The sequence below is a fragment of the Odocoileus virginianus genome, unplaced genomic scaffold (assembly GCF_023699985.2).
Source record: "Odocoileus virginianus isolate 20LAN1187 ecotype Illinois unplaced genomic scaffold, Ovbor_1.2 Unplaced_Contig_9, whole genome shotgun sequence".
Lineage (NCBI taxonomy): Eukaryota > Metazoa > Chordata > Mammalia > Artiodactyla > Cervidae > Odocoileus > Odocoileus virginianus.
Window position 1 is genome coordinate 1,475,890 of NW_027224326.1, and position 17,454 is coordinate 1,493,343.

General features: G+C 47.7%; 1 protein-coding gene across 2 annotated transcripts; it reads left to right on the top strand.

Moving 5' to 3' along the window:
- Window positions 1-3,337: 3,337 nt before the first annotated feature.
- AMER3 (APC membrane recruitment protein 3) lies at window positions 3,338-13,801 on the top strand. 2 transcript variants are annotated; one of them, XM_020913952.2, is made up of 2 exons: window positions 3,338-3,832; window positions 8,344-13,801. In XM_020913952.2, the coding sequence occupies exon 2, from the start codon at window positions 8,362-8,364 to the stop codon at window positions 10,789-10,791; it is 2,430 nt and encodes an 809-aa protein (XP_020769611.2). In that variant the 5' UTR covers window positions 3,338-3,832; window positions 8,344-8,361; the 3' UTR covers window positions 10,792-13,801. The 2 variants fall into 2 exon arrangements, with proteins under 2 accessions (XP_020769611.2, XP_070320038.1); XM_070463937.1 differs by having other exon boundaries at window positions 8,347-13,801.
- The last annotated feature ends 3,653 nt before the right edge of the window (window positions 13,802-17,454 follow it).

Below are 17,454 nucleotides of genomic sequence, written 5' to 3' on the forward strand. Positions count from 1 at the left end.
CATCAGAGTCTTTTCCAGTGAGTCAGCTCTTCACATCAGGTGGCCAAAGTATTGGAGCTTCAGCTGCAGCATCAGTTCTTCCAATAAATATTCTGGTTTTATCTCATTGCAGTCCAAAAGGCTCTCAAGAGTCTTCTCCAGCATCACAGTTCTAAGGCATCAATTCTTCAGCACTCAGTATTTTTTTATGGTCCAGCTCTCACATCTATATATGACTACTGGAACCATAGTTTTGACAATATGGGCCTTTGTTAGCAAAGTAATGTCTCTGCTTTTTAATCACTGTCTGGGTTTGTCATAGCTTTTTTTCTGAGGAACAATCATCTTTTAATTTCATGGCTGCAGTCACCATCTGCCATGATTTTGGAGCCCAAGAAAATAAAGTCTGTCACTGTTTCCATTGTCTCCCCATCTATTTGCCATGAAGTGATGGGACCAGATACTGTGATCTTAGTTTTCTGAATGTTGAGTTTTAAGACAGCTTTTTCACTTTCCTCTTTCACCTTCATCAAGAGGTTCTTTAATTCCTCTTCACTTTCTGCCATAAGGGTGGTGTTATCTGCATATCTGAGGTTATTGATATTTCTCCCAACAATCTTGATTCCAGCTTATGCTTCATCCAGCCAAGCATTTCTCATGATGCACTCTTCTTATAAGTAAATAAGCAGGGTGACAATATGCAGCTTTGATGTACCTCTTTCTCAATTTTGAACCAGTCTGTTGTTCTGTGTCCAGTTCTAACTGTTACTTCTTGACTTGCATACAGGTTTTTCAGGAAGCACGTAAGGTGGTCTGGCATTCTCATCTCTTTAGGAATTTTCCACAATTTGTTGTGAACTATATATGCATATAGATTATTTATTTTATAAATATATTTTATATCATGTATAATTATATGGTTTTTTATTACATATAAATACATATTTATGTTATTTATATGTTTATGTATACATACACACATATATATCTGTGTGTGTATATATATATGTATATATGTATATACATATGGAGAGAGAGAGAGAGAGAGAGTTTGTTTTGGTTTGGTGTTTTTAATACCCCAAAGCAAAGATGTTTTTAAACTCTCTAAAAGAAGGAAGTAGATGGCTAAAAATAGCTCTCACTGACAAAAGGGCGGGAAGCAGAGCATTGACTAGATCAATTATCACTCATTGGAAGAAGTTAAGCAAAAAGTGACAAGTTTAAGGAATATGAAAAGTCTTTGTAATGCTGTAATGTGGAAGAAGAGAGACCATAGTTGGAGAGGCTAAATGTTCATTACCAGCTGTTGTTGTTCAGTCGCTCAGTCATGTTTGACTCTTTGTGACCCCATGGGACTGCAGCAGCCAGGCTTCCCTGTCCTTCACCATCACCTGGAGCTTACTGAAACTCATGTCCATTGAGTCGGTGATGCCATCCAACCATCTCATACTCTGTCATCCCCTTCTCTTCCTACCTTCAATCTTTCCCAGCAGCAGGGTCTTTTCCAATGATTCAACTCTCCCTATCAAGTGGCCAAAGTATTGGAGCTTCAGCTTCAGCATCAGTCCTTCCAATGAATATTCAGAACTGATTTCCTTTAGGATTGACTGGTTTGATCTCCTTGCAGTCCAAGGGACTCTCAAGAGTCTTCTTCAACACCACAGTTCAAAAGCATCAATTCTTCAGTGCTCAGCTTTCTTTATGGTTCAACTCTCACATCCATACATGACTACTGGAAAAACCATAGCTTTGACTATATGGATCTTTATTTTATTACCAGTAGTCATGTACAAATGTGAGACTTGAACCATAAAGAAGGCTGGGCACTGAAGAATTGATGCTTTCAAATTGAGGGTGCTGGAGAAGACTCTTAAGAGTTCTTTGGACTATGTCGTGGCTGTTATAAACAGTGCTGCGATGAACACTGGGGCACACGTGTCTCTTACAAGGAGGTCAAACCAGTCAATGCTAAAGAAAATCAACCCTGTATATTCATTGGAAGGATTGATGCTGAATGAAACTCCAACAATTTGGCCACACTATGTGAAGAGCTGACTCATTGGAAAAGACCTTGATGCTGGGGAAGATTGAGGGCAGGAGGAAAAGGAGGCAGCATAAGATGAGATGGTTAGATATCATCACCAACTCAATGACCAGAATTTGAGCAAACTTCTGGCGAGAGTAGAGGACAGAGGAACCTGGTGTGCTGCAGTTCATGGGGTTGCAAAGAGGTGGGACACAGCTTAGCAACTCAACAATAACAAATGTTTATTAACTTTAACTGGTGAGGACTGTGGAGTCTAGGGGATCCGACACATGATTCAGGGTTGTTTGGTGATAGGCACAGATTCACCTTTGTTTTTATCTAATAGGGGTAAAACTGATTCAGGGACCCCTGAAGGCCAGAAACTGCCAGGAAGTTCAGGACTATACTATCAACATGAGTGGAGGGGGACTTCTGGGATAACAGTGAGTCAGTCACTGGGTAGAAAGATGGTTCAACTCCAAGAAATGTAAGAAGGGGGCTCACACAAAAGTGGTTGGTGATCCTAACTGAAGGAGGGGCCTCTGGTGGAGCTCTTGAATGGGGTGACTGGGATGGGACAATCTCAAGGTGACTGAAGTTAAAGAAGTCTGCTGCCCTATGACAAATTCAGCCCAGACCAAAGGTAGTATTCAGGTGTTTTTTTGTTTGTTTGTTTTTGTTTTTTTTAAATAGGAACAGGGACGGAGTCCACCATGCTCAGAGAAAGGAAAGGCCTTCATCATCCACAAATCCCTGACCTCTCTGGGCACTCAGCCCAAGCCTTGGCTGGAAGACTCCTTTATTCTTCCTCCCAGAGCTCCCCTCCTGCACTCCTCTGTGCTGCTCGGGATCAGTCCCTTCATCAAAACCTGCACCCTGCCCCACCAGCCCTGTGCTACTCCCCTCACACATGCTCCTGGCACTTCTCTCTGAGCCATCCCAGAACTGCTTAATCCACATCTTATTCCTACACCCAGCGTGCAAACCCTCTGCCCTCAGCTCAGTGGGGAGAGAGTCTTCACAACACTTTCTCCCCTCCTGCAAGCCTTCGCGGCCCACAGTACCAGCAACCCCCACGCTGGGACTACCTGAAAGGGAAGCATCTCCTTCCTTCTCATTAATAATCTAATCGGGGCCCAAGAAAGGTACTCCATAAGGAAGATTCTGGGAAGAGTGCCCCGCATCTCGAGACTGGCCTTCCCCTTCTTCCAAATCCTCTTTGAACACTGGGTAGGACTCATGGCTAGGCCCTTCCGAGATGCTTGGGGTTAAACTTGCCAGGCGCTGCGGGATGTGGGGGTTAGGGGTACCCACACCTGCGCACTCTAAGGGGTTCTGACCGTGGCTGTGGAATACAGTATACGGTCGGGGCGACGGTCATGATTGGATGACTGTCAGTCTGGAGTGCACAAGAGGCTGGGCCTCAGGGATGCAAAATCACAGCCCTGCGGGGAGGCAGAGAAGCACCGAGGCTGATATCTGAATAAACACGAACAAAGCGAGACGGAGGCACTGCCAGAACAGCCCCACTCGGCCCGCGCGCGTCACCTCTCCGATTACTGCGTGGCGGCTGACAGGCTCCCGGCCCACCTCTGCCCCGCCCCGGCCTAGTTGCCCTCTCGCGGTTAACCCTTGCGGGCCCGTTTCCTAGAACGGCTGCCCAGCGCCTCCAGCGCGGAAGGAAGGACGCGGGCCCTCCGCCTTCCCCGCGTCCTGAGTGGGCGCCAGGCGTCGGGAACTGACCGTGGTGCTGAGCGCGCAGCTCGCTATCGGGCGCGGCTCCCAGACCTGCCAAGACCGCATACCGCGACACTCCCGGCCTCAGCGGTAAGTCGCCAAAGCCCCGAGGATGTAGGCGTGTGTGGAGTGGGGGAAGGGAGTGATTGGGAAATTTTTGTGCGATTTTCGTGCAGTGGGCGGGCTGAGTGGAGGAACCAGTGTCTGCACTCTGTCCACTCCCTGGTGCCTAGCGAAGATGATATGGTGTCCGGGAGCGATGGTCTGTCTGAGCTAGGGAAGGGGGAAACCTTCTCGAGGATGGGGTCTTGGGAAAGGACGAGTAAGACTGGAGGCCCATCTTCTCTCCACTGGGCAGGCCAGGAATATCCAGACACTCCCTTATAAAAAGTGGACCAGGACCTTCGGTCTCCAAAGGTCCCTTTGTCTCCCCAACATGAGGGTTGAGTGAATTGGTAATGTTTAAAACAGTGCAGATTCTGTTTCTGCTTTATCCCCAATCTCACACCCACCCCAGAACAGAGACTGTCCCTCCCCACAGTGACCTTCATTCCATCCACATGGAAGGTTTTGGCTTCGACAAGGTAGCCTATTACAGAGATAAACTACTGCTCCATACATACCTTCTCCACTCCAGTGTCCAAGATGTACCTGGGTGGGGCTCCCCTCAGAAGCCCCTACTCTTATCACCACTCACCCCTTTGTGTTTCATGTTTGTCATTTCCTGGATATTGGGGGGTGGGGCAGGGGAAATCAGGGTAAATACCAAAACTATTAGCCATTTTTTTTTGTATTTCTAAACTGTTTCTGTTGCATACGTGTAACTCTAATGTTTTTATTTTGCTCCATGAAATACCCAATCATTTTCATGTTCAAAAATGAAAGAAAAGCATAGAATTACCTTACCAAAAAGAAAAGAAAATTCCAGTTGAGCTAGTTAGTCATAATGTAGAAAAGCAGCAAGTGAAATTACTTCATTTTCTCAATTTGCAACAAGTTCACATGCATGTGCATGCTCTGTGTAAGATGCTTCAAGGGGAAGCTTTCACATACGGGAAGTCTGCCACCACTTTCTTTCCACTGGACCCTCCTCTGGTTCCTAACTGACCTCTCTGCCCTTTTGCCTTTACTTTACATTCTTATTCACAACTAGAGTGATCTGTTAAAACTAAAAATTGGTCTTATTGGCTGCCAAATAATGGGAGAGTATCTATCAGGTTCTCCCCTAAGAGGGTGTTTAGCCACAGGATAACAAAGCAGAATGTTCATTTTTAAAACTGAGAACCTGGACACATATGGCCTCTGCCCTCAGGAAATGAGAGTGCCAGCACCTGGGTGTCTAGATAAATCCTACTTTGCCCCCGAGAATTATCAAGAAAGATGACTGTTCAGCCTGACTCTAGTTGGGTAGTGGATCTTCTGACCATTTAGGGAGCTCCCACCCATGTCACATATGGACTGCAGATTTCCAAAGAGTCAGGATCTGGTAAAGTATCTTAACATGGAAACTGAATGGACTGAACACACACTGAACTTCAGTGAAATAATCTTTATCATGCCTGATTGAAGTTATTTTGCAGAGTACAGTAAGAAAAAGATTTTTATTATAATATCGCCAAAATTTCTTGCCATAGAAATTATACTACCTTCAGTTACAATTTTTCTAAGTTTGTGTGAGCCATACTTTTGCTTTTAGTCTCCATTTTCATTTTACTTTTCAAATTTTATTACAAAACATATTTATTATTCAATTTTTAGATTTCCCATGAAGGGGAAATTGAGTTGTTGGTTCAAAGAATTTCTGTCACAGTTAAGAACACAGGTTTAGTATCAGACAGTCTTGGGTTCAGATCCTAGCTCTGTTGCCACCTGTGTGAGGGCCAATCCATTGACTTTTCTGGACGTTAAATTCTCTTTTGTTAAATGGGGTTACAGTAGTATGTCCCTTATAAGCTTATGGGACAAGCATTCTTCCTGGTTACCACTATGCTGTGTGCCCCAAAACCCATCAGGGCTGGGCTACAAAGGATTGGGAGAAGTAAGAATGGGGTCTGCAGGTACAGGTTGGGAAAGCCTTGGGCACATGCTACATGCTACCCAATAGGAGGCAGAAAGGCAGCTGACCCACTGTCCAGGGTGCTGCTACCAAGAACTGGGCTATAGCCAGAGCAAAGCCTGGGTTCTTCTACTTTCCCTTGCATGGTGCCTGCTCCTTCTGCTCTCCTCTGGTCAAAGCCTCAGGTGTTCCTCTACTGGGGAGGAAGCATTGCTAAGGGGTGGGAATGGGATGGAGGTAGTGACATTTGCCCCTGTGAGCCTCTGCAGTGCCACCTTTGCCACCTCTTCTCATCCTCTTTGGTTTTAATGTTGCTAGTTGGGCTGGGAGGCAGCCCCTCCACCCACCTCCCAGACCTCATGTCAAAGCATTTCTGAGACTCTCTGGAGGGGGCTGGTAAGCCTCTTTGGCAGTGGGTGTGAAAGGCATGCATACTGACAGTCATTTGCTTGCACACCTGCTCTAGTCCTTCCTTACAAGTTGTGGACTAAGGGAGAGTGAATCTAGGTGTTCCCTATGGAGAACCAAATAAATCAACCCAAAATCTATAATCTCTCCCTGATAAAACTGCCAGAAGACCAGCTGGCAGTCCCTCACTGCCAAGGACATGTGGAGACAGTGAGACAGATGGAGCCTGAGAGCTGGATACCTGTGAGGTGCAGCAAGCCAGGATGGAGGGACTGGTTCTAAGGGAGTGCTCTTAAACCCTGCCTTATTTTAGTGTGTTGTTTTTTTTAAGAGTTACATTTTATTCAGTGGGAATTTTTAGGACTTCAAGCCCTAAGGAGGCAGCATCTCAAGTAACCCTGAGAGAACTGCTCCAAGGAATCGAGGTTATATAGAGGTTTTGCAGGTTATATAGGTTAATATATATATAAACAGGTTATATAGAGGATTTGCAACATGGGGCAGGTGGTATTAATGTCAAAAGATTATTGTTAATTAAAGAAAACCAGATATCCCAAGTTAAGGAATTTAGTGCTTTTCTATGTATGGGAAGATGCAAGAGTCTGGGCTCACTGAAATCATTCCTTTGATATGCACCTCAGCTATCTGGGGCCAGTATCCTGTGTTTTCACATCCTGACTGATGACTGTGACATCCTTTGATTGCTGACACAGCACTGCCTTCTTATCATGCGTTCTCACGGGTTTCCAAACTCACACAAAGGTAATACATTTAAGCTAGACCACTGCTTCTCACCCTCAAACCATCTCTTAGCACAAGTCACTTCCTTCCCTTCATTCACCTCTCATCCTCTCCACTTCAGCTTTCCCTCTTTTATGATCCCCCTAACGGCATGTATCCAGGCCTCAGGCTTCTAGACTGTCTTTCTTTATTCAGTTGCTGAATCCTGGTGTTTTCTTCCTTTGAAAGATCTTATGGCTTTACTCTCTTTATCATGCGTATAGCTGCAGCCTCCATCTAGACCTTATCTCCTTACACCCAACCCATTTTAGGTGCCTCTTTTGAGTCCCCTCTGTTCAGAGCCTCTCTCATAGTTTAGTCCATCCTCCACTCAGACATCAGAAAAATGGTCTCAGTCCACCAGATTCTTTATGCCATTGCTTCCACCTGCTCCCTCAGAAGACTTCTATAGCTCTTCATTGACTCAGGGTAAGGCCAGACTCCCCAGCTGTGCCAACAACGATCAACTTCTTAACACTCTTACCAGCTTCCCACTCTCAGGTCCGGGAAGACATCAATAAGCAATTCCAGCATTCTTTCCCATTGAGCTCAGGCTGGGCATCAGAAACTTTCTCTGGGTGGCACTCCAGGTAGCAAGGTCTGTCAGTTAGGATACGCACGGAGGACAACACCTGCCTGCTGCCCCAGCTCATGAGGCACTTTGATGGCCAGCCTGTGTATTCCTGGTCTCATGCTTGTCTCCTCTCTGCGTTCTGCCACATTGCTGTCTCTCTTCTTCTGCCTAAGCTCTGTGTGCACCATGGAATGCTTGGTTGTGCCTTGCCTGCCTGCTGGGTACATCAGTCCTGAAGGGCACACATGTGTCGTCCCCTTCCACTGATGACCTACGGCACCCAGCCCTGGAAGCAGATTTCCTTTCAGCTTTGTTGCTTACATGAAGGAAGCAACTTACTTATGGACTTCTCTGCTTCATCCTCTCAGAAGGGCCATGATACTCCCCCTAAGGATATGGTGCTATTGGTAGAGTGTAGGGCCTGGATATGAGAGGCTAACTTGCCCAGACAAGCTTTGAAAGGATTCTTGAGTGAGTCACAAGATCACAGTTACAGGAACACTAGACCCTGTCTGCTCTCATTTTGGCTCCAACTCTGTGCCTTTAAGCATGCGACTTAACTTCTCTGAGTATCAGTTGTCTACAAAGGCTGGAGCAGTAAGTGTGGGGGTGGGACAGTTCCTATCTCCCCCTCTTCTTGCCTCCACAGAGGATCCAAGCTCAGATGTCAGAGCTCAGCTCCCATGCCTGTGTGAGTGGGGCAGGGGGTAGGGTATGGGGACAGGCTTTCTAGAATCACAAGCCTCCATCCTAGATATTGAGTGTCTCCTGCTTTCCCCATAGCAGCGGGGACACTGCAGCATGGAGCTGAAGAGAGGAAAGACCTTCATCAAATCTAGCCTGCAGATTGACCACGAGAAACCTCCAGACCCAGCAGCGACTGCCCTGACCACAGAGGATGCAATCTCACTGGGAGGGCAGCAGCTGCCCCACAGTGAGAGGGGCCCCCAGGTCAGTCCCAGCACCCAAGGATACAACAGATGCTCCGATCGGGAAGCCCAGCCAGACACCAGTGGAGGGCCTGCAGCTCTCTGTGGGGCCACCTTCAAACTGGCTCGGAAAAGCAAGAATCACGACAGTGTGCCCAGGGCTGACAGGGCAGCCACAGCTACAGGGCAGTTGGTGGGCAGTGCAAGTTTCCCAGGGCCCCCCAGCAGCCAACGCATGATTGACTACCGCCACTTTGTGCCCCAGATGCCCTTCGTACCAGCTGTGGCCAAGAGCATGCCAAGGAAGAGGATTTCCCTGAAACGACCCAAGAAGTGCTTTCGTAACCTATTCCACATCCGCAGAAACAAGACTGAGAATTTGCCCTCACAGGCAACTGAGGGGCAGGGCTTGTCTTCTCCCAAGGGCCCATCAGAGACTGGAGGGCAGCGAGGCATAGCCTTCCTCCCCTTGGGCGAGGAACTGGGACTGGATGGCCAGTGCCAGGACCTGTCTGACAGTGAGTTCCTGCCCGACTCTTCCTTTGACCTCTGCAGGGCACTGTGTGAGGACGTGGCCTCACTGAAGAGCTTCGACTCACTCACAGGCTGTGGGGAGATCTTTGCAGATGAAAGCTCAGTGCCATCCCTGGAGCTGAACGAGGGCCTGGCAAGCCCTGCCCAGAGATCACAGGCCTCTGACAGCAAGACTCCCGGGGGCCCCTTCCAAGGCAGCATAGAGCAGCTGGCATCGCCTGCCCAGAATGAGATGTCTGACTTTGCCAAGTTCTGGGACCGTGTGAATCACTCGGTGAGTCAGCAGCAGCACGCCCTGCTAGGCCCGAGGCTGGGAGGCCCCCAGGCGTCAGACACAGCTCAGCCCAGGCCAGATGCAGCTGGGCTGGCTGAGCTCCCCCTGTGCCCATGCAGAGATCCCCACAGCAGCTCCAAAGCCAGCTCCGTAGACACAGGAACCCCCAAGAGTGAGCGGCCGGAGTCTGTGTCCACGAGCGACGAGGGCTACTATGACTCCTTCTCACCAGGCCTCGAGGAGGATAAGAAGGAGGCCCCGAGCCCAGGCACACCCACAGCCACCTTCCCCAGGGACAGCTACAGTGGAGACGCCCTCTATGAGCTCTTCTATGACCCCGCTGAGGGCCCTGGGAGTCCGAGCCTGGATGATGACTTGTGCGTGTCTGAGAGTCTATCGGGGCCTGCAATGGGAGCCCCCTTGTCCATGTGCAGCTTCCGTGTTGGGGCAGAGGAGAACCTGGCTCCAATTCCAGGCCCAGACCTGCTCAACCAGGGCTTCTTGCAGAGCTCTTGGAGGGGCAGAGAGTGCCTGCTGAAGCTCTGTGACACCGAGTTGGCCATCACCATGGGCATCATCAACTGGCTCCGCCGGGGCCCGGAGCTCCGCGCCTTGCCTGCCTCAGCTCTCAGAGAGCCGACAGCTCCCCCGGGAGGGCTGCTGGAGAAATCAGGAGCTGGCTCTGAGAAGATGGGCCTAGGTCCAGTGAAACTGGAGGGCAGGGGGACCCAGGCTTTAGATGCAGGTAGGACCTGTATGAGCTCTGCACCCAACAGGAAGGAGCTGTGGGCATGTTCGGGTCCCAAGGGCCTGCTTGCTGGAGTGAGCAAGGTCCTAGCCGGGGCCACACAGGAGACCAGGTCTTCATCCTGTGACCCCTCTCTGGAGTGTGTGCAGGTCTCTGGGGAACAAGGCACACCAGGCCACCCTGAAGGCTCTTTTTCCTCTGTAGGGTCTGAAGCCGCCGTGGCAACCAACACATCCAGGAGAAACAAGGTCCCAAACCCATCTGTCTGGCCTGGCTCCCAGGAGCCCAGGCTGCCTAGGAACCTCGGGTGTTTCCAAGGTCCCTGGAGGCCAGGTCCTGGGGGAAGCACCATGGATTCAAAACTCACCCTGACAGACTGTGTGGCCCAGGTGGAAGCCCTACAGATCAACCCAGACTGCCAGTCCCCTGGGGTTCAGCCCCCAAGACAAAACACAGGTAGTGGGCTCTGCGGGAAGCCTCAGGCTGGGGGCCCTGACATTCTGCAACAGAAACAGCCTAATGGCTTCCCTAACCTGGCTGCCATCTGCAGTCTGCCCTCCCTGGCCAACCCACTCCACCTCCCACAGGACCAGAGATGCCCAGGCAGCATTCTGGACCTGAGTCAGCTCAGGGAGGAGCCCGCCACGCTGAATGTCCAGGCCCATGTCTCTGTGGAGGGCCGGCCCCTGCAGTTCAACTCAAGGGCTATGGAGCAGGCTGCACAGAGGGGCCGGCTGGACTTGTAGCATGCCTCTGCCTGGGATCACATGCCAGGAATCTGGGCCTCACTTCCAACACCTAGGGAGAGGGGCCTCCCCTCTGCAAGTGCCCAGAAACCCACTGCAGCTTTTGGGATCACAAGGGATCCTCTTCAACCAGCAGGAAGGAGGGGCTACCAGGACAGCAGGACTGAGCCCCAGCTTTGGAACAGTTTTGCATCCTTGGGACCACATTCAGGAGAGTCTAAGACCTAAATCTCCATCCTTTGTTCCTGATGTGAGGACTGGAGGACTGTACTGGGGGGAAGGGAGTGTCAGTATTCAGTCAGGCAGAGTGGGGCATTTTAACGTGGAGGCATCCATGCCTAAACTCAACAGCTCTGCCAGGAGAGGTCCCGGGAAGCCCAAGGCCAAGGCCAACTGCAAAGCTGCCAGTGCTCTCAAGATGTTCCTCACACACACACACACAAATGAACAGTCTAAACCCAGGTGGCTAAACATACCCTTGGCCACTTACCATACAGTATGTTGGAGAGAGGAACTCGGGCTTGAAACTTTTGGGGATGGAAACAGTACATATTGTAAAGGGCGCATATTGTGCGGATAAGTCTGAACAAGAATTGAGAGTAATAAATGTGAGTGAGGAATCTGAGACTTGGGTACAAGCTTGAGACTGGGGGTTAGCTCAGAAGTGTCTACTTGCCCCATCTCCAGAATGAGCAGCCATAACCTGTGACTGAAGGGCTGAAGGGCCCTGAAAGGCTGCTCTAAGGGAATCAGAAGCGGGACCAGCCGTCTTAGCAAGAGCCTTGAACCAGCAGATGCCATGCATTCCTGTGCAACCTTGCCAGGGCTGGCCAGACTCTGGAGACCCTGAACAACGGGTGTTCCCTGTCACAGAACATCCCATACAAACAATGCTTTCCCCCAATTTGCACTGTCTAACTGATCTGTGGGTGGCAAGATGCTCTTGGGGATGAAGCTGTCTGATTCTCCACACTGCCATTTTCACTCTCCATGCTGCCAGCATCCTAGCCTCCTCTTGCAGGAAGGCTCAATTTTGAATGAAGCTGTATCCCCCAACCCCTCAAAAAAAAATCACAACATTTGCACAGCACCAAACATTCAGAATCCCAAAAGGAAAGGTGGCTTGTATATCAGGAAGGGCAGGTGTCGGTCTGGCCAGCCTCAGGGCAGCAGACCAACAGCAAGCTCCTTGACAGGGTCCTCTCTGATTAGATCCTGCCTCAGGTGTCCTGTTTTGTTGAGGCGCCAGGCCGGGAGAGGGGGCAGTATGCTACAGGCAGCTATGAAACTGTTTCTTGAAGAGATGCCATGGGCCCAGTGATGAGGGAGGAATTCCAGACAGAGGGATGCAGTCTGACCACAGGCTGGGGCCAGTCTCGATTGTCCGAGGCTTTGTTTTCAGGCTGGAACATGCTTCACAGCTCTCATTAGCTGTTACCTGTGGCCTGCTATGGGAGGATGAGGACAGCAAATGAGAGGCTCAAAGGGGCATGACAAGGCTCCTGACCAGGCCCACTCAGACAGGACACATGGAAGGCTAGGGCCAGACTTCCTGGGAAGCCACACTTGACCCTTCCTCCTAGGACGGTCACAGTGACAGTTTTGGGGCCTTGACATGAGCAGCTGATGCATGTCAGCTGCTTTTCTGGCTTCTGACATGGAAACCAAGGCCATGGTGTGGATGTGACTTGCCCACATCATACTCAGCCAGCATGTGGGGCCTAGCTCTTGGCCGACCCCACTGTGAACACCCCTCTCAAGGCCCCCACTCCTTCCTTCTTTCAGGATACAGGCGTCTGGGGCCTCTGGGTGCCAGGAGTGCACCTCCCTGTTACTCCGTACTGCACCTAGCAGAGCGAGTGCCCAGTGAATACTGTTGCAAGAATGAAATATCAAAAAGTTGTGCATGGTTTTCTGATTTCTTGCTGCCTGTGGGCCTGGGGTCTAGAGAGCAACAGAGTTGGATTTAACATAGTTGAACTTCTGACAAAGACTTCCTTGATATGACACAGTGATTCATAGAGATGTGGAAGAACCAGCCCAGCCAAGAAGTACTGGGAAGGGTATGAACCAAGGTGGTCCCAGGACTCAGAGGCCATGGCAAAGAGTGACCCAACATGCAAGGAAGCAGATATAAAGACCTGTGCCGTGCCTACCTGCCCAGTGGCCCTCAATCTGTGGAGGATCTTAAGCAATGCTGGCACCGCAGAGATTATCATTCAGCAATCTGAGTAGCTGACCCAGCAGTGGTCTGTGAGACATCTTGCTGGGAGAGTGAAGGAGCCATGTGATCTTTTTGTGTTCTGTGAGTCAAGGTTCCCTCAGCCCATCTCTCTCTCTGTAACCCACTCTTCAGGCTGCCCTTCCCAGCAAGAGGAATCCAGGAATGCCAGCCTGATTGGGCTCCGCAGGCCTCAGGCGTGTCCTTGGGATGACCCACTGCTAGGAAGAGAGGGACTTTCGGAGTCAGCTCCTGGGACAGGTGTCTAACCCAGGGATGAGTGTGGAAGAGCTCTGCACGGGGCATTTTCAGAACTCTGGTCAATTTCCAGTCCTTCTGTTCACACATGGCTGTAGAAGTTATAGAAAGTTTTTCCCATGTAAAGTCAAGTCCTGAGGAGAAAGTCCAGCTGTCCCCAGCTCTCAGCTGTCCCAGGGTCACATGGTGGTGGGGGCGCTGGGCTTCACCCTGGTGCCTGTGCACTGTGGTTCTGCCCTTCCAACTTGCTGAGGCTGAGTTCGGAAATGGGAGGTGTGGAAGGGGTCCAGGCAGCCTTGCAGCTGAGCCTGACAATAGGGTGGCTGGGTGGACCATGAGAGCGGGGAAGTGAGAAGAAGGTGCTGGAAAGGAAAGGGAGGTGAAGTCCAGCACAGGTTGGGGAAGACCCTGCAAACTACATTGGGGTACTTCTTATGTTTCCTGGCTCTTCATTTTATTTATTTCTTTACTTGCTTATTTATTTTTATGACGTGAGGACTAATACACCGAATACAGAACAGTGAAAACTAAGTTTCCTCTAATTCCTCTCTTATCCCTGTTGTTTTGATTCAAAATCAATTTCTATTCACTACAAGCAATCCAAACAATGCCAAGTGCAGAGCCTCAGCTTCCCTGTCCTTGAAATTGCATGTGTCCTCAGACCCTTTCTGTGCCCATGACATAAATACACATGACTTGCACCTTTTTTTTTACTGAACACTGTATCATAGACATCTTCCTTGGGCTTAGCAGGCATCAGCAGATGCAAGTTCTCCACTCTCTTGAACAGCTTGCACAGCAGTCTCCTGTAGGTGGCAAGTAATTTAGACACTCTGCTGTTGATGGATATTCAAGTTAATTTCCCATTTTAGCTGTTACAAACAATACTGCACTTCTTTTTTGCCTAAATGTTCTCTCTGAAAGTCCTCTTCAAAACTATGAAAGTGAAACTTAACAAGGAAAAGATGCATTTTTTAAAATGACCAGTGAATCCTGTTTCCGTATCCCCACCCTAGTGCCGAAGTATCTTAAGGTCCTGGTGTTGTTAATGGCCTGAGCTTCATGCTCATACAAACACACTACATGCTTTCATCTTTGGAAGGGGAGAGGTTGGTTCTTTTGTTATTATGTGTAAGGCCTTGGAATTTGTCATTCTCCTTACAAGAAAAAGGTGGACAAACTGAAAATCCATGATTTTCTTGACCTGTCAGAGAATGAGTCACAGAGCAAATAATTTCTCTGAAGCCTGGAGACACAGGTGCATCCAGAGAATGAGGCGACTGAGACCTGGAGCAGAAGCTTCAAGATTATGAAGAACTGGTAGGAGCATTTAGGGAGTAATTTTGACAAATTGCTATGGCTGAGTAGGAAGGTATAAGGGGCTTGGCAGTAAATAGGGTGCCCATACATACATGGCTTTCTTCCAGAAACCATTCTATATTTTCAGGGTGAGGACAAACGTCCCCTCATGGGCCTGGCAAAGAGAGAATAGCCTTTGTGAAACCCTCCATATCCTTCTCCCTAATAGGACTATGTAAAGGGAAGAGACTTCCTAGGGGGGATATTTTGAAGCCTTTTCCAAGCTGAAAGAAGGGAATTCTACCCAATCCCAGATGTTTCCAGCCTTTCCATCTCACTTAAGAAAAGCATAGACAGATAAAAGACAGAAAGAAAGGGATAGTTAACCAGAAGAGGATTCCAAAATAAAAACTGGAAATGGTGAGCCAGAAGGAACTAGGGTTTCATAAGGCTATACCCCACCCCGGCATCACAGGTCTACAAAAGATTGAGACTGATTACGAGCTTAGAAGATAAGGGCACATTCTCCTGCTTCCAACTAAACCTGTCTCCACACTAAAAAGCCTTCAGTAATAAGGACTGTGGATTAAAACTTAAAGAGCTATAAGACAAAGACTCTCACTAAAGATCAGAGCAAAGGGAAGCCACAGAGAAATGAAGGGAAGGAAAAATGAGCCCATTACAGTAATACAAAGCCTCTGGTGCTTATATAAGAAATAAGAAAATAGTCTACCTCTTAGCCAGATTAACATAAACCCTCACACCAAAAACCTGTTTACTTCAGTACCTGTTACCCTATACAATCTCTGACTTTCAGCAGAAAACTATTTGCTAAAGGCAAAAGGAAAGAATGTCTGAGGAACAAAGATATTGCCAGAACTAGTCACAGGTGTTGGAATTACCACATTAAAGATTATAAAATGAGTGATTAATATGCTAAGAGTCCTAATGAAAAAAGTAGACAAAATGAAAGAACAGGTGGTAATACAGCTGACAGGAAAAATTCCAAGAAAGAAATCAAAAGAAAATGTTAGACATAAAAAACACTGTACATTAAATGAAAAATCCCATAAATGAGCTCATCAGTAGACTCACCAGAGGTTAGTAAAGAATCTGAGTTTCTGATCTTCCCTGGGGGTCCAGCAGTTAAGAATCCACCTGCTGATGCAGGGGACATGGGTTCACGCCCTGGTCCAGGAAGATTCCACATGCCATGGAGAAAGGAAGCACATGCTTCACAACTGTTGAGCCCACGCGCTGCTAAAACTACTGAAGTCCATGTGCCCACAGTCCATGCACCACAAGAGAAGCCCACGCATCACAAGGAAGAGTATCACCCCCTCACCGCAACTGGAGGAAGCCTGAACACAGCAATGAAGAGGTGGTGCAGCCAAAAATACATCAAAATGAACACATTTTAAAATTTAAAAACAACAATAATAAGAAGAATCTGTGAGTTTTATTAGAAAATACCTGAGACAAACAAAAATGAGACACAATATACCAAAACTTAAGGGATACAGAGAAAGCAGTAAGAAAAAATTTATTGCTGCAATGCATATGCTAATAAAGAAGAAAGATCTCAATTAATAACCTAACTTTATATTCATAATTTAAGAAACTAGAAAAAGAAGAAAAAACTAACCCAGACCTAGCAGAAAGAAAGAAATAATTGGCCTTAGAATGGAGATAAATACAATGCAGAAGAGAAAAACACAGGAAAAAAGTCATCAAAATCAAAGTTGGTTCTTTGAAAACATCAACTAAATAAACAAACCTTTAGTTTAGACTGAGACCAAATGAGAGAGAAGACTTAAAAGTATTAAAATCATAAATACATAAATGGAGATATTACCAATTTTATAAAAATAAATAAGATAATAAGAGAATGCTATGAAAATTTGTATCAACAAATTACATAATCTAGATGAAATGGACAAATTGCTAGAAATATGTATCTATCAGAAATGAACCATGAAAAAATTAAAAATCTGAATAGAATAGATCTATAACTAGCAAAGAGACTGAGTCAGTAATTTTTAAAGACCTCTCAATGATGAAAGGCTCAGGACAAGATGACTTAACTGGTGAATTCCATCAAATGTTCAAGGAAGATTTAACATCAATCACTCTGAAACTCTTCCAAACCTTTGAAGAGATGGGGACAGTTTGTAACTCATTCCATGAGGCCAACACTGCCCTGATACCAAAGCCAGACAAAGACACTACAAGAAAACTACATATCAACATTTCTTATGAATATATGATACAAAAATTCTCAAGATTAGTGGCAAACTGAATTCAACAGCACAGTAAAAGGATTAAACACACCAAGACCAAATGAGTTTTGTTCCTGATGTGCAAGGATGGTTCAATATATGATAAACAAAATATGTAATCAGTCAGTCAGTCAGTTCAGTCACTCAGTCATGTCCGACTCTTTGCGACCCCATGAATCACAGCACACCAGGCCTCCCTGTCCATCACCAACTCCTGGAGTTCACTCAAAACTCATGCCCATCGAGTTGGTGATGCCATCCAGCCATCTCATCCTCTGTCGTCCCCTTCTCCTCCTGCCCCCAATCCCTCCCAGCATCAGGGTCTTTTCCAATGAGTCAGCTCTTCTCATGAGGTGGCCAAAGTATTGGAGTTTCAGCTTCAGCATCAGTCCTTCCAATGAACACCCAGGACTGATCTCCTTTAGGATGGACTGGTTGGATCTCCTTGCAGTCCAAGGGATTCTCAAGAGTCTTCTCCAACACCACAGTTCAAAAGCATCAATTCTTTGGCGCTCAGCTTTCTTCACAGTCCAACTCTCACATCCATACATGACCACTGGAAAAACCATAGCCTTGACTAGATGGACCTTTGTTGGCAAAGTAATG

Coding starts and splice junctions, on each gene's coding strand:
- AMER3 (XM_020913952.2), top strand. CDS start 8,362: ATGGAGCTGAAGAGAGGAAAGACCTTCATCAAATCTAGCCTGCAGATT.